Source organism: Oncorhynchus gorbuscha, linkage group LG20, assembly GCF_021184085.1.
Source record: "Oncorhynchus gorbuscha isolate QuinsamMale2020 ecotype Even-year linkage group LG20, OgorEven_v1.0, whole genome shotgun sequence".
Lineage (NCBI taxonomy): Eukaryota > Metazoa > Chordata > Actinopteri > Salmoniformes > Salmonidae > Oncorhynchus > Oncorhynchus gorbuscha.
Window position 1 is genome coordinate 43,158,849 of NC_060192.1, and position 26,189 is coordinate 43,185,037.

At 45.2% G+C, this 26,189-nt stretch overlaps 1 protein-coding gene and 1 pseudogene across 1 annotated transcript; both read right to left on the minus strand.

Annotated features, from left to right (window-relative positions):
* Positions 1–15,622: 15,622 nt before the first annotated feature.
* Positions 15,623–18,864, minus strand: LOC124007374 (metabotropic glutamate receptor 5-like). The gene has a single exon (XM_046317878.1). It carries the CDS (start codon positions 18,813–18,815, stop codon positions 18,258–18,260), a length of 558 nt encoding a protein of 185 aa, XP_046173834.1. The 5' UTR covers positions 18,816–18,864; the 3' UTR covers positions 15,623–18,257.
* A 4-nt stretch (positions 18,865–18,868) lies between these two features.
* Positions 18,869–26,189, minus strand: part of LOC124006921 — a 97,106-nt pseudogene continuing 89,785 nt past the window's right edge.

Genomic DNA, 26,189 nt, shown 5'->3' on the forward strand with positions numbered 1-26,189 from the left:
TGTATCTGTGAGCTGACTAGCCCCACTGTATCTGTGAGCTGACTAGCCCCACTGTATCTGTGAGCTGTAATCTAGACTAGCCCCACTGTATCTGTGAGCTGTAATCTAGACTAGCCCCACTGTATCTGTGAGCTGTAATCTAGACTAGCCCCACTGTATCTGTGAGCTGTAATCTAGACTACCCCCACTGTATCTGTGAGCTGTAATCTAGACTACCCCCACTGTATCTGTGAGCTGTAATCTAGATTAGCCCCACTGTATCTGTGAGCTGACTAGCCCCACTGTATCTGTGTGCTGTAATCTAGACTAGCCCCACTGTATCTGTGAGCTGTAATCTAGACTAGCCCCACTGTATCTGTGAGCTGTAATCTAGACGAGCCCCACTGTATCTGTGAGCTGTAATCTAGACGAGCCCCACTGTATCTGTGAGCTGACTAGCCCCACTGTATCTGTGAGCTGACTAGCCCCACTGTATCTGTGAGCTGTAATCTAGACTAGCCCCACTGTATCTGTGAGCTGTAATCTAGATTAGCCCCACTGTATATGTGAGCTGTAATCTAGACGAGCCCCACTGTATCTGTGAGCTGTAATCTAGATTAGCCCCACTGTATATGTGAGCTGTAATCTAGACGAGCCCCACTGTATCTGTGAGCTGTAATCTAGATTAGCCCCACTGTATCTGTGAGCTGTAATCTAGACGAGCCCCACTGTATCTGTGAGCTGTAATCTAGACTAGCCCCACTGTATCTGTGAGCTGTAATCTAGATTAGCCCCACTGTATCTGTGAGCTGTAATCTAGACTAGCCCCACTGTATCTGTGAGCTGTAATCTAGACTAGCCCCACTGTATCTGTGAGCTGTAATCTAGATTAGCCCCACTGTATCTGTGAGCTGTAATCTAGACTAGCCGCACTGTATCTGTGAGCTGTAATCTAGATTAGCCCCACTGTATCTGTGAGCTGTAATCTAGACGAGCCCCACTGTATCTGTGAGCTGTAATCTAGACTAGCCCCACTGTATCTGTGAGCTGTAATCTAGACTAGCCCCACTGTATCTGTGAGCTGTAATCTAGATTAGCCCCCACTGTATCTGTGAGCTGTAATCTAGATTAGCCCCACTGTATCTGTGAGCTGACGAGCCCCACTGTATCTGTGAGCTGTAATCTAGACTAGCCCCACTGTATCTGTGAGCTGTAATCTAGACTAGCCCCACTGTATCTGTGAGCTGTAATCTAGACTAGCCCCACTGTATCTGTGAGCTGTAATCTAGACGAGCCCCACTGTATCTGTGAGCTGTAATCTAGATTAGCCCCACTGTATCTGTGAGCTGTAATCTAGATTAGCCCCACTGTATCTGTGAGCTGACGAGCCCCACTGTATCTGTGAGCTGTAATCTAGACTAGCCCCACTGTATCTGTGAGCTGTAATCTAGACTAGCCCCACTGTATCTGTGAGCTGTAATCTAGACTAGCCCCACTGTATCTGTGAGCTGTAATCTAGACTAGCCCCACTGTATCTGTGAGCTGTAATCTAGATTAGCCCCACTGTATCTGTGAGCTGTAATCTAGACTAGCCGCACTGTATCTGTGAGCTGTAATCTAGATTAGCCCCACTGTATCTGTGAGCTGTAATCTAGACGAGCCCCACTGTATCTGTGAGCTGTAATCTAGACTAGCCCCACTGTATCTGTGAGCTGTAATCTAGACTAGCCCCACTGTATCTGTGAGCTGTAATCTAGATTAGCCCCCACTGTATCTGTGAGCTGTAATCTAGATTAGCCCCACTGTATCTGTGAGCTGACGAGCCCCACTGTATCTGTGAGCTGTAATCTAGACTAGCCCCACTGTATCTGTGAGCTGTAATCTAGACTAGCCCCACTGTATCTGTGAGCTGTAATCTAGACTAGCCCCACTGTATCTGTGAGCTGTAATCTAGACGAGCCCCACTGTATCTGTGAGCTGTAATCTAGATTAGCCCCACTGTATCTGTGAGCTGTAATCTAGATTAGCCCCACTGTATCTGTGAGCTGACGAGCCCCACTGTATCTGTGAGCTGTAATCTAGACTAGCCCCACTGTATCTGTGAGCTGTAATCTAGACTAGCCCCACTGTATCTGTGAGCTGTAATCTAGACTAGCCCCACTGTATCTGTGAGCTGTAATCTAGACTAGCCCCACTGTATCTGTGAGCTGTAATCTAGATTAGCCCCACTGTATCTGTGAGCTGTAATCTAGACTAGCCGCACTGTATCTGTGAGCTGTAATCTAGACTAGCCCCACTGTATCTGTGAGCTGTTGGCTAGACGAGCCCCACTGTATCTGTGAGCTGTAATCTAGACGAGCCCCACTGTATCTGTGAGCTGTAATCTAGATTAGCCCCACTGTATCTGTGAGCTGTAATCTAGACGAGCCCCACTGTATCTGTGAGCTGTAATCTAGACTAGCCCCACTGTATCTGTGAGCTGTAATCTAGACTAGCCCCACTGTATCTGTGAGCTGTAATCTAGATTAGCCCCCACTGTATCTGTGAGCTGTAATCTAGATTAGCCCCACTGTATCTGTGAGCTGTAATCTAGACTAGTCCCACTGTATCTGTGAGCTGTAATCTAGATTAGCCCCACTGTATCTGTGAGCTATAATCTAGATTAGCCCCACTGTATCTGTGAGCTGTAATCTAGACTAGCCCCACTGTATCTGTGAGCTGTAATCTAGATTAGCCCCACTGTATCTGTGAGCTGTAATCTAGACTAGCCCCACTGTATCTGTGAGCTGTAATCTAGACTAGCCCCACTGTATCTGTGAGCTGTAATCTAGACGAGCCCCACTGTATCTGTGAGCTGTAATCTAGACTAGCCCCACTGTATCTGTGAGCTGTAATCTAGATTAGCCCCACTGTATCTGTGAGCTGTAATCTAGACTAGCCCCACTGTATCTGTGAGCTGTAATCTAGACGAGCCCCACTGTATCTGTGAGCTGTAATCTAGACTAGCCCCACTGTATCTGTGAGCTGTAATCTAGACTAGCCCCACTGTATCTGTGAGCTGTAATCTAGACGAGCCCCACTGTATCTGTGAGCTGTAATCTAGACTAGCCCCACTGTATCTGTGAGCTGTAATCTAGATTAGCCCCACTGTATCTGTGAGCTGTAATCTAGACTAGCCCCACTGTATCTGTGAGCTGTAATCTAGACTAGCCCCACTGTATCTGTGAGCTGTAATCTAGACTAGCCCCACTGTATCTGTGAGCTGTAATCTAGACTAGCCCCACTGTATCTGTGAGCTGTAGATAATCTAGACTGTAATCTAGAGCCCCACTGTATCTGTGAGCTGTAATCTAGATTAGCCCCACTGTATCTGTGAGCTGTAATCTAGATTAGCCCCACTGTATCTGTGAGCTGACGAGCCCCACTGTATCTGTGAGCTGTAATCTAGACTAGCCCCACTGTATCTGTGAGCTGTAATCTAGACTAGCCCCACTGTATCTGTGAGCTGTAATCTAGACTAGCCCCACTGTATCTGTGAGCTGTAATCTAGACTAGCCCCACTGTATCTGTGAGCTGTAATCTAGATTAGCCCCACTGTATCTGTGAGCTGTAATCTAGACTAGCCGCACTGTATCTGTGAGCTGTAATCTAGACTAGCCCCACTGTATCTGTGAGCTGTTGGCTAGACGAGCCCCACTGTATCTGTGAGCTGTAATCTAGACGAGCCCCACTGTATCTGTGAGCTGTAATCTAGATTAGCCCCACTGTATCTGTGAGCTGTAATCTAGACGAGCCCCACTGTATCTGTGAGGTAATCTAGACTAGCCCCACTGTATCTGTGAGCTGTAATCTAGACTAGCCCCACTGTATCTGTAAGCTGTAATCTAGATTAGCCCCCACTGTATCTGTGAGCTGTAATCTAGATTAGCCCCACTGTATCTGTGAGCTGTAATCTAGACTAGCCCCACTGTATCTGTGAGCTGTAATCTAGATTAGCCCCACTGTATCTGTGAGCTATAATCTAGATTAGCCCCACTGTATCTGTGAGCTGTAATCTAGACTAGCCCCACTGTATCTGTGAGCTGTAATCTAGATTAGCCCCACTGTATCTGTGAGCTGTAATCTAGACTAGCCCCACTGTATCTGTGAGCTGTAATCTAGACTAGCCCCACTGTATCTGTGAGCTGTAATCTAGACGAGCCCCACTGTATCTGTGAGCTGTAATCTAGACTAGCCCCACTGTATCTGTGAGCTGTAATCTAGATTAGCCCCACTGTATCTGTGAGCTGTAATCTAGACTAGCCCCACTGTATCTGTGAGCTGTAATCTAGACGAGCCCCACTGTATCTGTGAGCTGTAATCTAGACTAGCCCCACTGTATCTGTGAGCTGTAATCTAGATTAGCCCCACTGTATCTGTGAGCTGTAATCTAGACTAGCCCCACTGTATCTGTGAGCTGTAATCTAGATTAGCCCCACTGTATCTGTGAGCTGTAATCTAGACGAGCCCCACTGTATCTGTGAGCTGTAATCTAGATTAGCCCCACTGTATCTGTGAGCTGTAATCTAGACGAGCCCCACTGTATCTGTGAGCTGTAATCTAGACTAGCCCCACTGTATCTGTGAGCTGTAGTCTAGACTAGCCCCACTGTATCTGTGAGCTGTAATCTAGATTAGCCCCCACTGTATCTGTGAGCTGTAATCTAGATTAGCCCCACTGTATCTGTGAGCTGTAATCTAGACTAGCCCCACTGTATCTGTGAGCTGTAATCTAGATTAGCCCCACTGTATCTGTGAGCTGTAATCAAGATTAGCCCCACTGTATCTGTGAGCTGTAATCTAGACTAGCCCCACTGTATCTGTGAGCTGTAATCTAGATTAGCCCCACTGTATCTGTGAGCTGTAATCTAGACTAGCCCCACTGTATCTGTGAGCTGTAATCTAGACTAGCCCCACTGTATCTGTGAGCTGTAATCTAGACGAGCCCCACTGTATCTGTGAGCTGTAATCTAGACTAGCCCCACTGTATCTGTGAGCTGTAATCTAGATTAGCCCCACTGTATCTGTGAGCTGTAATCTAGACTAGCCCCACTGTATCTGTGAGCTGTAATCTAGACGAGCCCCACTGTATCTGTGAGCTGTAATCTAGACGAGCCCCACTGTATCTGTGAGCTGTAATCTAGACGAGCCCCACTGTATCTGTGAGCTGTAATCTAGACTAGCCCCACTGTATCTGTGAGCTGTAATCTAGATTAGCCCCACTGTATCTGTGAGCTGTAATCTAGACTAGCCCCACTGTATCTGTGAGCTGTAATCTAGATTAGCCCCACTGTATCTGTATCTGTGAGCTGTAATCTAGATTAGCCCCACTGTATCTGTGAGCTGTAATCTAGACTAGCCCCACTGTATATGTGAGCTGTAATCTAGATTAGCCCCACTGTATCTGTGAGCTGTAATCTAGCCCCACTGTATCTGTGAGCTGTAATCTAGACGAGCCCCACTGTATCTGTGAGCTGTAATCTAGACGAGCCCCACTGTATCTGTGAGCTGTAATCTAGATTAGCCCCACTGTATCTGTGAGCTGTAATCTAGACTAGCCCCACTGTATCTGTGAGCTGTAATCTAGATTAGCCCCACTGTATCTGTGAGCTGTAATCTATCTGTGAGCTGATCTAGCCCCACTGTATCTGTGAGCTGTAATCTAGACTAGCCCCACTGTATCTGTGAGCTGTAATCTAGACTAGCCCCACTGTATCTGTGAGCTGTAATCTAGACTAGCCCCACTGTATCTGTGAGCTGTAATCTAGACTAGCCCCACTCTGTGAGCTGTAATCTAGATTAGCCCCACTGTATCTGTGAGCTGTAATCTAGACTAGCCGCACTGTATCTGTGAGCTGTAATCTAGACTAGCCCCACTGTATCTGTGAGCTGTTGGCTAGACGAGCCCCACTGTATCTGTGAGCTGTAATCTAGACGAGCCCCACTGTATCTGTGAGCTGTAATCTAGATTAGCCCCACTGTATCTGTGAGCTGTAATCTAGACGAGCCCCACTGTATCTGTGAGCTGTAATCTAGACTAGCCCCACTGTATCTGTGAGCTGTAATCTAGACTAGCCCCACTGTATCTGTGAGCTGTAATCTAGATTAGCCCCCACTGTATCTGTGAGCTGTAATCTAGATTAGCCCCACTGTATCTGTGAGCTGTAATCTAGACTAGCCCCACTGTATCTGTGAGCTGTAATCTAGATTAGCCCCACTGTATCTGTGAGCTATAATCTAGATTAGCCCCACTGTATCTGTGAGCTGTAATCTAGACTAGCCCCACTGTATCTGTGAGCTGTAATCTAGATTAGCCCCACTGTATCTGTGAGCTGTAATCTAGACTAGCCCCACTGTATCTGTGAGCTGTAATCTAGACTAGCCCCACTGTATCTGTGAGCTGTAATCTAGACGAGCCCCACTGTATCTGTGAGCTGTAATCTAGACTAGCCCCACTGTATTTGTGAGCTGTAATCTAGATTAGCCCCACTGTATCTGTGAGCTGTAATCTAGACTAGCCCCACTGTATCTGTGAGCTGTAATCTAGACGAGCCCCACTGTATCTGTGAGCTGTAATCTAGACTAGCCCCACTGTATCTGTGAGCTGTAATCTAGACGAGCCCCACTGTATCTGTGAGCTGTAATCTAGACTAGCCCCACTGTATCTGTGAGCTGTAATCTAGATTAGCCCCACTGTATCTGTGAGCTGTAATCTAGACTAGCCCCACTGTATCTGTGAGCTGTAATCTAGACTAGCCCCACTGTATCTGTGAGCTGTAATCTAGACTAGCCCCACTGTATCTGTGAGCTGTAATCTAGACTAGCCCCACTGTATCTGTGAGCTGTAATCTAGACGAGCCCCACTGTATCTGTGAGCTGTAATCTAGATTAGCCCCACTGTATCTGTGAGCTGTAATCTAGATTAGCCCCACTGTATCTGTGAGCTGACGAGCCCCACTGTATCTGTGAGCTGTAATCTAGACTAGCCCCACTGTATCTGTGAGCTGTAATCTAGACTAGCCCCACTGTATCTGTGAGCTGTAATCTAGACTAGCCCCACTGTATCTGTGAGCTGTAATCTAGACTAGCCCCACTGTATCTGTGAGCTGTAATCTAGATTAGCCCCACTGTATCTGTGAGCTGTAATCTAGACTAGCCGCACTGTATCTGTGAGCTGTAATCTAGACTAGCCCCACTGTATCTGTGAGCTGTTGGCTAGACGAGCCCCACTGTATCTGTGAGCTGTAATCTAGACGAGCCCCACTGTATCTGTGAGCTGTAATCTAGATTAGCCCCACTGTATCTGTGAGCTGTAATCTAGACGAGCCCCACTGTATCTGTGAGCTGTAATCTAGACTAGCCCCACTGTATCTGTGAGCTGTAATCTAGACTAGCCCCACTGTATCTGTAAGCTGTAATCTAGATTAGCCCCCACTGTATCTGTGAGCTGTAATCTAGATTAGCCCCACTGTATCTGTGAGCTGTAATCTAGACTAGCCCCACTGTATCTGTGAGCTGTAATCTAGATTAGCCCCACTGTATCTGTGAGCTATAATCTAGATTAGCCCCACTGTATCTGTGAGCTGTAATCTAGACTAGCCCCACTGTATCTGTGAGCTGTAATCTAGATTAGCCCCACTGTATCTGTGAGCTGTAATCTAGACTAGCCCCACTGTATCTGTGAGCTGTAATCTAGACTAGCCCCACTGTATCTGTGAGCTGTAATCTAGACGAGCCCCACTGTATCTGTGAGCTGTAATCTAGACTAGCCCCACTGTATCTGTGAGCTGTAATCTAGATTAGCCCCACTGTATCTGTGAGCTGTAATCTAGACTAGCCCCACTGTATCTGTGAGCTGTAATCTAGACGAGCCCCACTGTATCTGTGAGCTGTAATCTAGACTAGCCCCACTGTATCTGTGAGCTGTAATCTAGATTAGCCCCACTGTATCTGTGAGCTGTAATCTAGACTAGCCCCACTGTATCTGTGAGCTGTAATCTAGATTAGCCCCACTGTATCTGTGAGCTGTAATCTAGACGAGCCCCACTGTATCTGTGAGCTGTAATCTAGATTAGCCCCACTGTATCTGTGAGCTGTAATCTAGACGAGCCCCACTGTATCTGTGAGCTGTAATCTAGACTAGCCCCACTGTATCTGTGAGCTGTAGTCTAGACTAGCCCCACTGTATCTGTGAGCTGTAATCTAGATTAGCCCCCACTGTATCTGTGAGCTGTAATCTAGATTAGCCCCACTGTATCTGTGAGCTGTAATCTAGACTAGCCCCACTGTATCTGTGAGCTGTAATCTAGATTAGCCCCACTGTATCTGTGAGCTGTAATCACGATTAGCCCCACTGTATCTGTGAGCTGTAATCTAGACTAGCCCCACTGTATCTGTGAGCTGTAATCTATATTAGCCCCACTGTATCTGTGAGCTGTAATCTAGACTAGCCCCACTGAGCTGTAGCCCCACTGTATCTGTGAGCTGTAATCTAGACGAGCCCCACTGTATCTGTGAGCTGTAATCTAGACGAGCCCCACTGTATCTGTGAGCTGTAATCTAGACTAGCCCCACTGTATCTGTGAGCTGTAATCTAGATTAGCCCCACTGTATCTGTGAGCTGTAATCTAGACTAGCCCCACTGTATCTGTGAGCTGTAATCTAGATTAGCCCCACTGTATCTGTATCTGTGAGCTGTAATCTAGATTAGCCCCACTGTATCTGTGAGCTGTAATCTAGACTAGCCCCACTGTATATGTGAGCTGTAATCTAGATTAGCCCCACTGTATCTGTGAGCTGTAATCTAGACGAGCCCCACTGTATCTGTGAGCTGTAATCTAGACGAGCCCCACTGTATCTGTGAGCTGTAATCTAGACGAGCCCCACTGTATCTGTGAGCTGTAATCTAGATTAGCCCCACTGTATCTGTGAGCTGTAATCTAGACGAGCCCCACTGTATCTGTGAGCTGTAATCTAGACGAGCCCCACTGTATCTGTGAGCTGTAATCTAGACTAGCCCCACTGTATCTGTGAGCTGTAATCTAGACTAGCCCCACTGTATCTGTGAGCTGTAATCTAGACTAGCCCCAACTGTATCTGTGAGCTGTAATCTAGACTAGCCCCACTGTATCTGTGAGCTGTAATCTAGACGAGCCCCACTGTATCTGTGAGCTGTAATCTAGACGAGCCCCACTGTATCTGTGAGCTGTAATCTAGATTAGCCCCACTGTATCTGTGAGCTGTAATCTAGACGAGCCCCACTGTATCTGTGAGCTGTAATCTAGACTAGCCCCACTGTATCTGTGAGCTGTAATCTAGACGAGCCCCACTGTATCTGTGAGCTGTAATCTAGACTAGCCCCACTGTATCTGTGAGCTGTAATCTAGACAAGCCCCACTGTATCTGTGAGCTGTAATCTAGACTAGCCCCACTGTATCTGTGAGCTGTAATCTAGACGAGCCCCACTGTATCTGTGAGCTGTAATCTAGACGAGCCCCACTGTATCTGTGAGCTGTAATCTAGACGAGCCCCACTGTATCTGTGAGCTGTAATCTAGACTAGCCCCACTGTATCTGTGAGCTGTAATCTAGACGAGCCCCACTGTATCTGTGAGCTGACTAGCCCCACTGTATCTGTGAGCTGACTAGCCCCACTGTATCTGTGAGCTGTAATCTAGACTAGCCCCACTGTATCTGTGAGCTGTAATCTAGACTAGCCCCACTGTATCTGTGAGCTGTAATCTAGACGAGCCCCACTGTATCTGTGAGCTGTAATCTAGACTAGCCCCACTGTATCTGTGAGCTGTAATCTAGACGAGCCCCACTGTATCTGTGAGCTGACTAGCCCCACTGTATCTGTGAGCTGACTAGCCCCACTGTATCTGTGAGCTGTAATCTAGACTAGCCCCACTGTATCTGTGAGCTGTAATCTAGACGAGCCCCACTGTATCTGTGAGCTGTAATCTAGACTAGCCCCACTGTATCTGTGAGCTGTAATCTAGACGAGCCCCACTGTATCTGTGAGCTGTAATCTAGACGAGCCCCACTGTATCTGTGAGCTGTAATCTAGACGAGCCCCACTGTATCTGTGAGCTGTAATCTAGACGAGCCCCACTGTATCTGTGAGCTGTAATCTAGACTAGCCCCACTGTATCTGTGAGCTGTAATCTAGATTAGCCCCACTGTATCTGTGAGCTGTAATCTAGACTAGCCCCACTGTATCTGTGAGCTGTAATCTAGACGAGCCCCACTGTATCTGTGAGCTGTTGGCTAGAGAGGGGCACGTGCCACGATAAGAGTGGGTCTATTATAACGTGACAGTTTTTGTAGCGATACCATCAGTAGAGTGGAAAAGGTGATTTTTTCATTCAGTACACGTGCACATAAAAATATCTTTCAGTTAAATTTGCAAGATCATCACGCACAGCCTTTTACCCACAAACAAGTCTAATGGAGTTTGATCAAGTTTGATGGAAACATCTCTGATGGGAAAATGCACATCTTGCTTTTAATGCTGATTTCTGAATATTCACATGGAAATCTGTCGCCAATTGGATGGAAAACTAGCTACAGAGAGAGACTGAGACGCAGAGAGAAAGAGAGTTAAAACACAGTATATATATAATATGACGTTTGTAATGTCTTTAATGTTTTGAAACTTCTGTATGTGTAATGTTTACTGTTAATTTTTGTTGTTTATTTCACTTTATATATTCACTTTATATATTATCTACCTCACTTGCTTTGGCAATGTTAACACGTTTCCCATGCCAATAAAGCCCCTTGAATTGAATTGAATTGAGAGATGGAGGAGGAGTAGAAGAGAGAGGGATGAGAGAGAGGTAGAGCCAGGTGGATGATGAAAGAGAGAGAGGTGGAGGGGAGGAATGTAGGGGAGAGGGACAGACACAGAGAGAGAGAGAGGTGGAAGAATGAGAGAGAGGTGGAAAAGAGAGAGGTGGAGGAGAGGGAGGGAGACAAAGAGAGAGAGGTGGAGGAGAGGGAGGGAGACAGAGAGAGACAGAGCGACAGAGAGGTGGAAAAGAAAGAGGTGGAGGAGAGGGAGGGAGACAGAGAGGGACAGACACAGAGATAAAGAGAGGTGGAGAAGAGAGAGATGGAGGAGAGTTTGAATAGAGAGAGGGAGTAGAGGGAGAGAGAGAGAGGTGGAAAAGAGAGAGCGAAAGAGAGAGAGAGAGAGAGATGGAATAGAGAGGGGTGGAGGAGAGGGAGACAAGAGAGGTGGAGGGTTATTAAAGGTAATTGAACAGGGAGTCAGTCGGTAATTATGAGGTGAGGATTGGAGCTCACAGGTCAGAGACAGAATCCTACAGGACACACACACACACTCCTACATAGTTGACCTACATATAATTTTTTTTAAACCATATTTATTAAGCGTTGTGCATTGAAATATCACAATTAGTTCAACAGTAAGAAAAACGACAGAAATAATCTTAAAACAAAACTATAACATGATCCACTCCTCAGTTTTAATAAAAATACTAATAGAAACAACCAGTAGTGTAGTAAACATTCAAAGGTACTGTCTGGTACAACATAACTCTATATTCTAAGAATCATCAAATAGATTCAGCCGCAGGCCGATGTTTTCTGGAGAGGATGGTCGGTGGGCAGCGACATAATTACAAATCCTTTCAAAACGTACTTACATTTGTATAAGATCACATATGTCTCTCTGTTATGCGTGGGAATACTTGGGAACAGATTTCTCAAATTAAAATCATCTGATCTGATTTCCTGCTGTTTTTTTTACGTCCAACAATTTAAAAAAAAAACACCCGCAGGCCAAATAAAACCACCCGCAGGCCAAATAAAACCACCCTCTGGCCAAATAAAACCACCCGTGGGTCAAATAAAACCACCCGCAGGCCAAATAAAACCACCCGCTGGCCTAATAAAACCACCCGCTGGCCTAATAAAACCACCCGCTGGCCTAATAAAACCACCCGCAGGCCAAATAAAACCACCCGCTGGCCTAATAAAACCACCCGCTGGCCTAATAAAACCACCCGCAGGTCTAATAAAACCACCCGCGGGCCACAAGTTGGGGAACCCTGTTATAAAGGTCTGTTGTCAGAAAAGGCAGAGAGATAGAAAAAGAGAGAAGAGATCTCTAATAAACTTGATAAAATAATGATTACAGGCATGTTATTATCCAAACAAGTTTCTGCTATTGGCACAGATCAGCATGCACACATTGATAAGACCACCAGGTATCACTCAGATCCAATAAGGATGATTGATTATAACATATTGATTAGTATTGAAATTAGAATATAAACATCCTGTGTGTTCTGTTACCGTCCTCAGAGTTGATATGAGAGTGATCATTGATTATCATCGATCATTGATTATTGGAACAGACTGCATATCCACACGTAAGCCTGGTCCTGGATCAGTTTGTGCTCTTGCCGACTCCACTACTTACACTTCAAACTAACATGACAGCAACAAATAGATCTGGCACTCAGGCTAATAAACGTCTTTTCTGCTCTGGTAAACAGAAACACTGGACGAGAGAGGAGATTTGAACCGTTTGCTCCATCCTGGAACAGATGCCAGGACTATGTGTAATACACAGTAGGCCAAAATACTGTAGCATTAGTGGCTATTGCTATCAAAGACCGTACCAACTAACTACAGATGCAGGATCTTAATTTGACCCAGTGTTTTTTTTTTACAACAGGAAATGAGAATGATTATGTGGATTATAATTCATATACATTTTTGAAGAGGGTGATCCATTTTTCGGGAGAAGGGAGAAAATCAAGTCTGAAATTTAAAAGTGGAAATCACAAACTTCTGAAGCATTTTTAAAACCTCAAATACATTTCACGTTTTAAGGAAAGTTATCCTGCAACAGAGTGATCAAATTAAGATCCTACATATGTAGGCCTACATATAAAATCATTTCCAAATGGAAAAAGATTAGAATTAGATTAGAATAAAACCAATACATATTCAAAGCTGTCCTAACATTCTATCATATTCTTAATATATTACAACATGCTTCAAACAAAGTTGAACAATTTGCCATATTGTTCCCTTTCTATATAAAATACGAGTCACTCGTTTTACAAAACAGTATTGTCAACATGCAGATCTGAAGCACATCGAGGTAGTCAGCCAATCACAGAGAATAACATAACATGTTGCGTGTGTGTGTGTGTGTGTGTGTGTGTGTGTGTGTGTGCGTGTGTGTGTGTGTGTGTGTGTGTGCGTGCGTGTGTGTGCGTGTGTGTGTGTGTGTGTGTGTGTGTGTGTGTGTGTGTGTGTGTGTGTGTGTGTGTGTGTGTGTGTGTGACGGTATGAGCAGGTAGAGTATTTTGGTTCAAGTTCATACCACATCCTGAGTGTTGTATTTGTCTACATCAACTGATGAGGCTGCCTCCCACTATGAGGGCCTGGTCAGAAGTAGCTTCCTCCTATAGGGAACATGGTGCCACTTGGGAGGCAGCCTGATAGTAACTAGTTAACAATAATAATAATGATGTACATTCAGATAACTAAATCTAGTTAGTCAACTCTAGAGAATCAGAACCAGTATTACATTATGTTTCAACCTGTTACTTTGAAGCAACTGCCCAGTTATCAGGTAGCATCAGTCCAGTCAAATTAAAAATATACTTATTTCAATTTTTTCTCAGCTTGTACATTGCAAGTGATACAACAACTGATCTATTTTGTTAGCAAAGTTTTTAAATGTAATATGGTCTGTTTACTTGACATGAACATGAATCTTTATTGGTCGTTATAAACCCACACCATTCTGTTGTTGGGGTATAAACCCACACCATTCTGTTGTTGGGGTATAAACCCACACCATTCTGTTGTTGGGGTATAAACCCACACCATTCTGTTGTTGGGGTATAAACCCACACCATTCTGTTGTTGGGGTATAAACCCACACCATTCTGTTGTTGGGGTATAAACCCACACCATTCTGTTGTTGGGGTATAAACCCACACCATTCAAACAAAGAAACACTGTTTTTTAACAAACTTAAGTACAATTTTTGGAAAGAAAACTTCACTCATATTGTAGATAATTATAGGTCATATTTCATAGAAATCTGGAAAAACTGGACAACTACTTTAATAACATACCTTAAAGGTGTACTACAACTACTGGTACTACTGGTACTACTACTACTGTTACTACTACTAACATTACTACTGCTACTAGTACTACTGCTGTTACTGCTACTGTTACTGTTAATGCTACTACTACTAATGTTGCTACTACTACTGGTACTACTGTTACTACTGCTACTGCTACTACTGTTACTACTACTACTGCTACTACTGTTACTACTACTGTTACTACTACCACTGTTACTACTACTACTAATACTACTACTACTACTGCTGTTACTGATACTGTTACTACTACTACTACTGTTACTACTACTACTACTGTTACTACTACTACTACTGTTACTACTACTACTACTGTTACGACTACTACTACTACTACTGTTACTACTACTACTGTTACTACTACTACTACTACTACTACAAATACCACTACTACTACTGTTACTACTACTACTGTTACTACTACTACTATTACTACTGTCACTACTACTACTACTACTACTACTACTACTACTACTACTACTACTACTGTTACTACTACTACTGTTACTACTACTGTTACTACTATGACTGTTACTACAACTACTACCACTGCCACTACTACTACTACTGTTACTACTACTACTGCTACTAATACTACTGCTGCTACTACTACTGTTACTACTACGAATACTATTACTGTTACTACTACTACTGCTACTAATACTACTGCTGCTACTACTACTGTTACTACTACCAATACTACCATTTCTAATATTGTACTGTTACTATTACCAATAATAGTAGCAGTAGTAACAATAGTAATAGTAGTAGTAGAAATGGTAGTATTAGTAGTAACATGATTAGTAGTAGTAGTAACAGTAGTAGTAGTAATAACAGTGGAAGTAGTAGTAGTAACAGTAGTAGTAGTAGCAGTATTAACAGTAGTAGTAGTAACAGTAGTAGTAGTAGTAGTAGTAGTAGTAGTAGTAACAGTAGTAGTAGTAGTAGTAGTGGTAACAGTAGTAGTAGTAGCAGTATTAACAGTAGTAGTAGTAACAGTAGTAGTAGTAGTAAAAGTACTAGTAGTAGTAGTAACAGTGGTGGTAGTAGTAGTAAAAGTGGTTGTAGTAGCAGTAGTAAGAGTATTAGTAGTAGTAGCAACAGTAGTAGTAGTAGTAGTAGCAGTAGTAGTAGTAGTATTAACAGCAGTAGTAGTAGCAGTAGTAACAGTAGTAGTAGTAGTAACAGTAGTAGTAGTAGTAGTAGTTGTAGTAGTAGTGGTAGTAACAGTAGTAGTAGTAGTAGTAGTAGTAGTAGTAGTAGCAGTAGTAGTAACAGCAGTAGTAGTAACAGTAGTAGTAGTAACAGTAGTAGTAGTAATAGTAGCAGTAGTAGCAGCAGTAGTAGTAGTAGTAACAGTAGTAGTAACAGTAGTAGTAGTAATAGTAGTATTAGTAGTAGTAGCAGGAGTAGTAGTAGTAGTAGTAGTAACAGTTGTAGAAGTGACAGTAGTAGTAGTAACAGTAGTAGTAGTAGTAGTAGTAGTAGTAGTAGTAACAGTAGTAGTAGGAGCAGTAGAGTTTTTCAGGCTGGGGGAGGAGTCCCAGAAGAGTTATCCAGGCTGGGGGAGGAGTCCTAGAAGAGTTAACCAGGTTGGGGGAGGTGTCCTAGAAGAGCTAACCAGGCTGGGGGAGGAGACATAGAGTTACTCAGGCTGGGGGAGGAGTCCTAGAAGAGTTATTCAGGCTGGGGGAGGAGTCCTAGAATAGTTATTCAGGCTGGGGGAGGAGTCCTAGAAGAATTAACCAGGCTGTGGGAGGAGTCATGGAAGAGTTATTCAGGCTGGGGGAGGAGTCCTAGAAGAGTTATCCAGGCTGGGGTTGGAGTCCTAGAAGAGTTAACCAGGCTAAGGGAGGAGTCCTAGAAGAGTTATCCAGGCTGGGGGAGGAGTCCTAGAAGAGTTATTCAGGCTGGGGGAGGAGTCCTAGAAGAGTTATTCAGGCTGGGGGAGGAGTCCTAGAAGAGTTAACCAGGCTGTGGGAGGAGTCATAGAAGAGTTATTCAGGCTGGGGGAGGAGTCCTAGAAGAGTTTTTCAGGCCGGGGAGGAGTCCTAGAAGAGTTTTTCAGGCCGGGGGAGGAGTCATGGAAGAGTTTTTCAGGCCGGGGGAGGAGTCCTAGAAGAATTAACCAGGCTGTGGGAGGAGTCATGGAAGAGTTTTTCAGGCCAGGGGAGGAGTCCTAGAAGAGTTATTCAGGCTGGGGGAGGAGTCCTAGAATAGTTAACCAGGCTGTGGGAGGAGTCATGGAAGTTTTTCAGGCTGGGGGAGGAGTCCTAGAAGAGTTATTCAGGCTGGGGGAGGAGTCCTAGAATAGTTATTCAGGCTGGGGGAGGAGTCCAAGAAGAGTTTTTCAGGCTGGGGGAGGAGTCCTAGAAGAGTTATTCAGGCTGTGGGAGGAGTCCTAGAAGAGTTAACCAGGCTGTGGGAGGAGTCATAGAAGAGTTATTCAGGCTGGGGGAGGAGTCCTAGAAGAGTTATCCAGGCTGGGGGAGGAGTCCTAGAAGAGTTATTCAGGCTGGGGGAGGAGTCCTAGAAGAGTTAACCAGGCTGTGGGAGGAGTCATAGAAGAGTTATTCAGGCTGGGGGAGGAGTCCTAGAAGAGTTAACCAGGCTGGGGGAGGAGTCATAGAAGGGTTATTCAGGCTGGGGGAGGAGTCCTAGAAGAGTTAACCAGGCTGGGGGAGGAGTCATAGAAGGGTTATTCAGGCTGGGGGAGGAGTCCTAGAAGAGTTATCCAGGCTGGGGGAGGAGTCCTAGAAGAGTTATTCAGGCTGGGGGAGGAGTCCTAGAAGAGTTAACCAGGCTGTGGGAGGAGTCATAGAAGAGTTATTCAGGCTGGGGGAGGAGTCCTAGAAGAGTTAACCAGGCTGGGGGAGGAGTCATAGAAGAGTTATTCAGGCTGGGGGAGGAGTCCTAGAAGACAGGCCTGATGTAGCTCTGGTAAACTTTCCTCACAGTTGTTGGCACTGCTCTGGTATTCCTCCCACACAGAGATGTCAGGTGATTTATTGTCACGTTGTGTCAAGTTTCAGGGGTTTTGTCTGGGAAGTGAGTTCCACTGAATGAAGTGTCACTGTTTTGGGCAGGGACTAAAACGGAAGAAGAACAGGAATAGGTCCAGTCATTGCCTGAATCTCCCAACACCTATCGGGAGGCAGTGAGTCTGGTGAAGTGACCTCTGATTGGACGAGGTTGTGATGTAGGTGTGACATAGTGGATTATTGCTCCTGCCACTGCCCAGCTGTCAGTGCGTCCAGACACATGCCTTAACTCAGGAGGACCTGAGCTCTGAACTGTTACAATCCACATGTTGTGTCGTCCATCTGTGCTCTCAGAAACTGAGACTTTGTTGATTTTTCAGGTGTCCGGCCAGGCAGTCAGGCAGTCAGGCAGTCAGGCAGTCAGTCAGACAGTCAGTCAGCCAGTCAGGCAGTCAGCCAGTCAGTCAGGCAGTCAGGCAGTCAGCCAGGCAGTCAGTCAGGCAGTCAGGCAGTCAGCCAGTCAGTCTTTAATGTGGCTGTACTGCGGTCTTGAGGCCCTACAGTCTTTAATGTGGCTGTACTGCGGTCCTGAGGCCCTTCAGTCTTTAATGTGGCTGTACTGCGGTCCTGAGGCCCTTCAGTCTTTAATGTGGCTGTACTGCGGTCCTGAGGCCCTTCAGTCTTTAATGTGGCTGTACTGCGGTCCTGAGGCCCCTTCAGTCTTTAATGTGGCTGTACTGCGGTCCTGAGGCCCTCCCCCTGTCTCTCCTCCTGGTGTCCCCCAACACTCTCAGGGCTGAGAAACTATGGCTCTTATCCAAGGAAAGGAAATAAAGTTGACTAAATATTGTGTAGCTCATCCAGCACTGTTGTACAGCTCTCTTCTCATTTCCTGTTTCTCCATTTTTGCACAACTAAATCTCCAAAAAAAACTTCATATTCTGACCTCTTATTCCACAGAACACATCTCTAGTAGAGGAGGAGGAGTTTACAGGGAAGAGGAGGAGTTTATAGGAAAGAGGGGGAAGAGGAAGAGGAGTTTACAGGGAAGAGGAAGAAGAAGAAGAGGAGGAGTATAATGGGAAGGGGAGGAGGAGTTTACAGGGAAGAGGAGCTCTGGCTGTAGTGCCGTAGCATCAGTCTGTCATATTTCCCCGGGGGACAGGGCTCACCCAGGGCAGACTCCGAGGCCAGGGAGGGGGGCGTGGCGCCAGGCGAATCCAGGGAGGAGTCTCTAAACGGGGAAGGAGGGGCCAGAGCAGCCAGCTCCTCCAGCAGCTCTGTGGTTCTCACCGCTGCAGTACCACACACCCCGCCCCCAGGACCATAGACCACACCGACCGACCCGCCTACCCGGGGGTTGCCATGGTTAGAGGCGGCGATGGCTGCTACTTCAGCGTAGGTGGTGACTGTGGTATTTGGCTGTCGGGTGCGGGGTAGGATGTAGGGAGGAGGGCATGGGGCGGGGGTGAGGCCTGGACCCGGAGGAGGGGGGTCAGCTCCCTCCGGTGGCGACCCAGGGAGCATCATGTTGTTGAGCTGGCTGATATTGGCGGTGAAACGGTTCACCACACAGCTAATCTGATCCATGATGTTGGAGCCCTGGGGCTGACTTCCCACCGTGCCAACACCAATACCCCTGTCACCTATACCCATGTCTAAATCACCCAAACCAGTATTACCAACCCCACCAACACCCCCAACATCACCTATGCCCCCCATACCTCCACCCCTACCACCACCACCAACATCACCTATGCCCCCCATACCTACACCCCTACCACCACCACCAATATCACCTATGCCCCCCATACCTACACCCCTACCACCACCACCACCACCACCAATATCACCTATGCCCCCCATACCTACACCCCTACCACCACCACCCCTACCACCACCACCAACATCACCTATGCCCCCCATACCTACACCCCTACCACCACCCCCCATATTGCCCACCCCACCATACACCCTTGTCAGAGGCCTCTCTGTCATGTAGGATGGCAGAGCCCTGATCTCCTCTCCGTCCTGGGACCCCTGAGCCCCCCGGGGGGGACATGGGTGGTAGGTTCCAGTGTGAGGCGAGGGAGGGCAAGGGTGGAAGCCTCCCACCCTTTGGCTGACGGTGGGCAGGGCTAGTGGGGAGGGTGAGGAGGGACAGCGGCGGTATGCTCCAACATGAGGCGAGGGAGGGCAGGGGTAGGTTCCAGGGGGGTAATGCTGTGCCCCCTGAGGTTCGTCATAGACCCCCCTGTCCCCAAGTTGGGGCGTGGCGGGGGCGAGGTCGGGGGTGCCCGCCCCCTTAGAGAAGGGCTTAATGATGGCTGTCTGGTTGACCTCCTCCTTCTTCTTGATGTGGATAGAGATCCTCTTCCACAGGTTGGGTCTGTAGCCGCTGCGCTCATTCTGAGACCACGACACCGACTTGCCGTTGGAGCTGGGAGGAGGATGACATAATTACAACAGGGTTTAAAACCTAACTGACCTCTAACCTCTAACCCCTAACCTTACTGACTTACCGTTGGAGCTGGGAGGAGGATGACATAATATAACAGGGTTTAAAACCTAACTGACCTCTAACCTCTAACCCCTAACCTTACTGACTTACCGTTGGAGCTGGGAGGGGGATGACATAATATAACAGGGTTTAAAACCTAACTGACCTCTAACCTCTAACCCCTAACCTTACTGACTTACCGTTGGAGCTGGGAGGAGGATGACATAATATAACAGGGTTTAAAACCTAACTGACCTCTAACCTCTAACCCCTAACCTTACTGACTTACCGTTGGAGCTGGGAGGGGGATGACATAATATAACAGGGTTTAAAACCTAACTGACCTCTAACCCCTAACCTTACTGACTTACCGTTGGAGCTGGGAGGAGGATGACATAATATAACAGGGTTTAATATTTGACCGCTAACCCCTGACCTCTAACCCCTGACCTCTTCACTGTGCTGACTTCTTGTTGGAGCTGCAGGGAGAACTAGAGGGTGAACTGAGATGGTAGTGTCTGTATGCATCTTGAAAGGTCATTTTTTGGGAACTGTTTTACTCTGACCTTTAACCCCTAAATCCTAACTGACTTCAGTACCTGAAATACTCTGACCTCTAACCCCTAAATCCTAACTGACTTCAGTACCTGATATACTCTGACCTCTAACCCCTAAATCTTAACTGACTCCAGTACCTGAAATACTCTGACCTCTAACCTCTAAATCCTAACTGACTCCAGTACTTAATATACTCTGAACAAGTACCTGACCCAGTCCGCCCAGATCCAGATGCCATCTGAACAGGCCCACCATGCTCTTTGACTCGGCTACTAACCTCTAACCCCTGACCCTTACGGTACCTGAGGTTTTCTTCAGACCCCTTCCTTCTGAAGAGTCCAGCCATGGTCTTGGGTTTGGCAGCGTTAGCGGCTGTCTTGGCATCCCCTACATGCATACGGACCTGGGTAGAGGTGGTGAAGGCACTCCGTACGTTCTTCTCTGGCTTTGCCAGCATGATGTATACCTGGGGAAGACACACACAGAGAGAGAGATAAAAAGTAATCACATCATTCATCAGCAGTAATACTTCTGTGTATGTTTTTTAATATGTGTAAATGCTGTCTAAGTGTGTGTGAATGCTGTCTAAGTGTGTGTGAATGCTGTCTAAGTGTGTGTAAATGCTGTCCAAGTGTGTGTGAATGCTGTCTAAGTGTGTGTGAATGCTGTCTAAGTGTGTGTGAATGCTGTTTAAATCTGTGTCCGAATACCCATACCAACATACTGTATACTACATACTTAATGAGTACCCATACTAACATAGTTTATACAACATATTAACATTACTGTGCAGCCGTATTCATTGATCTGGCCAAGGCTTTCGACTCTGTCAACCACCACATCCTCATCGGCAGACTCGACAGCCTTGGTTTCTCAAATGATTGCCTCGCCTGGTTCACCAACTACTTCTCTGATAGAGTTCAGTGTGTCAAATCAGAGGGTCTGCTGTCCGGACCTCTGGCAGTCTCTATGGGGGTGCCACAGGGTTCAATTCTTGGACCGACTCTCTTCTCTGTATACATCAATGAGGTCGCTCTTGCTGCTGGTGAGTCCCTGATCCACCTCTACGCAGACGACACCATTCTGTATACTTCCGGCCCTTCTTTGGACACTGTGTTAACAACCCTCCAGGCAAGCTTCAATGCCATACAACTCTCCTTCCGTGGCCTCCAATTGCTCTTAAATACAAGTAAAACTAAATGCATGCTCTTCAACCGATCGCTACCTGCACCTACCCGCCTGTCCAACATCACTACTCTGGACGGCTCTGACTTAGAATACGTGGACAACTACAAATACTTAGGTGTCTGGTTAGACTGTAAACTCTCCTTCCAGACCCATATCAAACATCTCCAATCCAAAGTTAAATCTAGAATTGGCTTCCTATTTCGCAACAAAGCATCCTTCACTCATGCTGCCAAACATACCCTTGTAAAACTGACCATCCTACCAATCCTCGACTTTGGCGATGTCATTTACAAAATAGCCTCCAATACCCTACTCAACAAATTGGATGCAGTCTATCACAGTGCAATCCGTTTTGTCACCAAAGCCCCATATACTACCCACCATTGCGACCTGTACGCTCTCGTTGGCTGGCCCTCGCTTCATACTCGTCGCCAAACCCACTGGCTCCATGTCATCTACAAGACCCTTCTAGGTAAAGTCCCCCCTTATCTCAGCTCGCTGGTCACCATAGCATCTCCCACCTGTAGCACACGCTCCAGCAGGTATATCTCTCTAGTCACCCCCAAAACCAATTCTTTCTTTGGCCGCCTCTCCTTCCAGTTCTCTGCTGCCAATGACTGGAACGAACTACAAAAATCTCTGAAACTGGAAACAATTATCTCCCTCACTAGCTTTAAGCACTAACTGTCAGAGCATCTTACAGATTACTGCACCTGTACATAGCCCACCTATAATTTAGCCCAAACAACTACCTCTTTCCCAACTGTATTTAATTAATGTATTTATTTTGCTCCTTTGCACCCCATTATTTTTATTTCTACTTTGCACATTCTTCCATTGCCAAACTACCATTCCAGTGTTTTACTTGCTATATTGTATTTACTTCTCACCTAATTTGCTCACATTGTATATAGACTTGTTTATACTGTAATATTGACTGTATGTTTGTATTCCTCTTTAAGGAATACCTAGGATAGGATAAAGTAATCCTTCTCACCCCCCCCTTAAAAGTTTTAGATGCACTATTGTAAAGTGGCTGTTCCACTGGATGTCATAAGGTGAATGCACCAATTTGTAAGTCGCTCTGGATAAGAGCGTCTGCTAAATGACTTAAATGTAAATATAATGTAAATGTAAATGTTTTACTCCATGTGTAACTCTGTGTTGTTGTATCTGTCGAACTGCTTTGCTTTATCTTGGCCAGGTCGCAATTGTAAATGAGAACTTGTTCTCAACTGGCCTACCTGGTTAAATAAAGGTGTTCTCAACTGGCTTACCTGGTTAAATAAAGGTGAAATAAAAAATAAAAAAAATATACTATTAATTCATTTTATTATACTGTATCTGAACGGTATCCTATCAGTTGAGCGTACCAGCGCTTCACCTGTCTACCAGAAGTTGATGTTGTTGCTATGCAACCTCATTTTACGATTTTGGGGGTGTTCGTAAATTCAATCTGGAGTGCCAGAGTGTGCTCTGGGCTTTCGTAAATCCAGATGTTGTCAGATTGTTCGTTTGTAAGCGTTCCACTCTCGGAGCGCATCAATATTATTACGCTTTTTTTTGCCAACTTTAACGTTTGTAAATTCATCAGTTATTGTGCACTCTGGCACAATCAGACATGTTGGCTCTGAAATCAGAGTAGATAGCCAGAATTATCGATGTCCATTGGGAACGCACGCCAACTTAGGTAAGAATGAGGTGAATAACCAAGTCAATAAACGTTGGGTAGTTAGTTAGATAGCATATAGTTAATATACTGGCAAGTTCAATGTATTAGAAGCCAACTAACATTAGGTAGCTAGCTAACATACCAGTACAGCTGTAATGAGATGCTCTGCGGTTTGTAAGGATAGCGTAGCTAGCTAACATACCAGTACAGCTGTAATGAGATGCTCTGCGGTTTGTAAGGATAGCGTAGCTAGCTAACATACCAGTACAGCTGTAATGAGATGCTCTGCGGTTTGTAAGGATAGCGTATAGCGTAGCTAGCTAACATACCAGTACAGCTGTAATGAGATGCTCCGGTTTGTAAGGATAGCAGCTAACATACCAGTACAGCTGTAATGAGATGCTCTGCGGTTTGTAAGGATAGCGTAGCTAGCTAACATACCAGTACAGCTGTAATGAGATGCTCTGCGGTTTGTAAGGATAGCGTAGCTAGCTAACATACCAGTACAGCTGTAATGAGATGCTCTGCGGTTTGTAAGGATAGCGTAGCTAGCTAACATACCAGTACAGCTGTAATGAGATGCTCTAGCGTAGCTAGCTAACATACCAGTACAGCTGTAATGGATGCTCTGCGGTTTGTAAGGATAGCGTAGCTAGCTAACATACCAGTACAGCTGTAATGAGATGCTCTGCGGTTTGTAAGGATAGCGTAGCTAGCTAACATACCAGTACAGCTGTAATGAGATGCTCTGCGGTTTGTAAGGATAGCATAACTAATAAATTATCGGCCAATATGACATGTAACGTAATTGATTTCAAAATGCATTATTTTATTACATTGCTCAACATTTTCTTAACATTTGTGTCACGGTCGTCTGAAGAAGTGGACCAAAGCGCATCGTGGTCGGCATACATTAATTTATTTATATAAATGTCTCCAACAAAACAAGAAACAACCGTGAAGCTTACGGGGCCTACAGTGCCTCTAACAAAGACAACTTCACACAATAACAAAAGCATGCCTAAGTATGATTCTCAATCGGAGACAACGATAGACAGCTGCCTAAGTATGATTCCCAATCAGAGACATGATAGACAGCTGCCTAAGTATGGTTCCCAATCAGAGACAACGATAGACAGCTGCCCAAGTATGATTCCCAATAAGAGACAACGATAGACAGCTGCCTAAGTATGATTCCCAATCAGAGACAACGATAGACAGCTGCCCAAGTATGATTCCCAATCAGAGACAACGATAAACAGCTGCCTAAGTATGATTCCCAATCAGAGACAACGATAGACAGCTGCCTAAGTATGATTCCCAATCAGAGACAACGATAGACAGCTGCCTAAGTATGATTCCCAATCTGCCTAAGAGACTAAGTATGATTCCCAATCAGAGACAACGATAGACAGCTGCCTAAGTATGGTTTCCCACAGCTCTAAGTATGATTCCCAATCAGAGACAACGATAGACAGCTGCCTAAGTATGATTCCCAATCAGAGACAACGATAGACAGCTGCCTAAGTATGATTCCCAATGATTCCCAATCAGAGACAATCAGAGATAGACAGCTGCCTAAGTATGATTCCCAATCAGAGACAACGATAGACAGCTGCCTAAGTATGATTCCCAATCAGAGACAACGATAGACAGCTGCCTAAGTATGATTCCCAATCAGAGACAACGATAGACAGCTGCCTAAGTATGATTCCCAATCAGAGACAACGATAGACAGCTGCCTAAGTATGATTCCCAATCAGAGACAACGATAGACAGCTGCCTAAGTATGATAAACAGCTGCCTAAGTATGATTCCCAATCAGAGACAACGATAGACAGCTGCCTAAGTATGATTCCCAATCAGAGACAACGATAGACAGCTCCCAATTCAATCAGAGACAACGATAGACAGCTGCCTAAGTATGATTCCCAATCAGAGACAACGATAGACAGCTGCCTAAGTATGATTTCCCGATAGAATCTAAGATGACAACGGAGACAACGATAGACAGCTGCCTAAGTATGATTCCCAATCGGAGACAACGATAGACAGCTGCCTAAGTATGATTCCCAATCGGAGACAACGATAGACAGCTGCCTAAGTATGATTCCCAATCAGAGACAACGATAGACAGCTGCCTAAGTATGATTCCCAATCAGAGACAACGATAGACAGCTGCCTAAGTATGATTCCCAATCAGAGACAACGATAGACAGCTGCCTAAGTATGATTCCCAATCAGAGACAACGATAGACAGCTGCCTAAGTATGATTCCCAATCAGAGACAACGATAGACAGCTGCCCCTGATTGAGAACCATACCCGGCCAAAACATAGAAACACAAAGCATAGAAATCAGACGATAGAATGCCCACCCAAATCACACCCTGACCAAACCAAATAGAGACATAAAACGGCTCTCTAAGATCAGGACAATTTGCCATAATTAGTTAAAGCAATTAATTAGTATCCGCTCCACGTTGCTGCATATTTTCTGCCATTTTCTGAAGAATTGCATTATGGGCCCTAAAAGCATGGAAATAGTGTCCTCTGCATATACTTCGTATTTTGACTAATTATGTACAACATCCGGGAACTTTTTGGCATACTACAGATTTTTTACAATGACTACTAATTTCAGTACCTTGATGTCATTTTTCAAAACTCTAGACACAAAACTCACAACCAATGATGAAAATGCACATTTTTTCAAAACTCTAACACTTTTTCCAATTGCTTGGATACAATACACATAAAGCTAAGGTTATTTATTTATTGACCTAAAATCACCTGTTCAAAATGGCACAACTTAACATCAAAGATTTACCATTTCAAAATGTAATTCGTATTCGTTTCATTACAATGATCTAACTATCAATTGATACAACTGCTCAAAATGATAAGTAACTGTTACATTACTCTTAATGTATAGTTTTATGGAAACTGACGAGCAATATTCCATGTTTAGATCATGAACGTTTCAGGATAACGAGATCCATTGACACCAATTACCGTGGACCATGAACCAATTGGACGACATTATCTATGGATGTAATATTTCATCATCATTCTTTATCAGACACTGTTTCTACGGTCCCATGTACCACTTT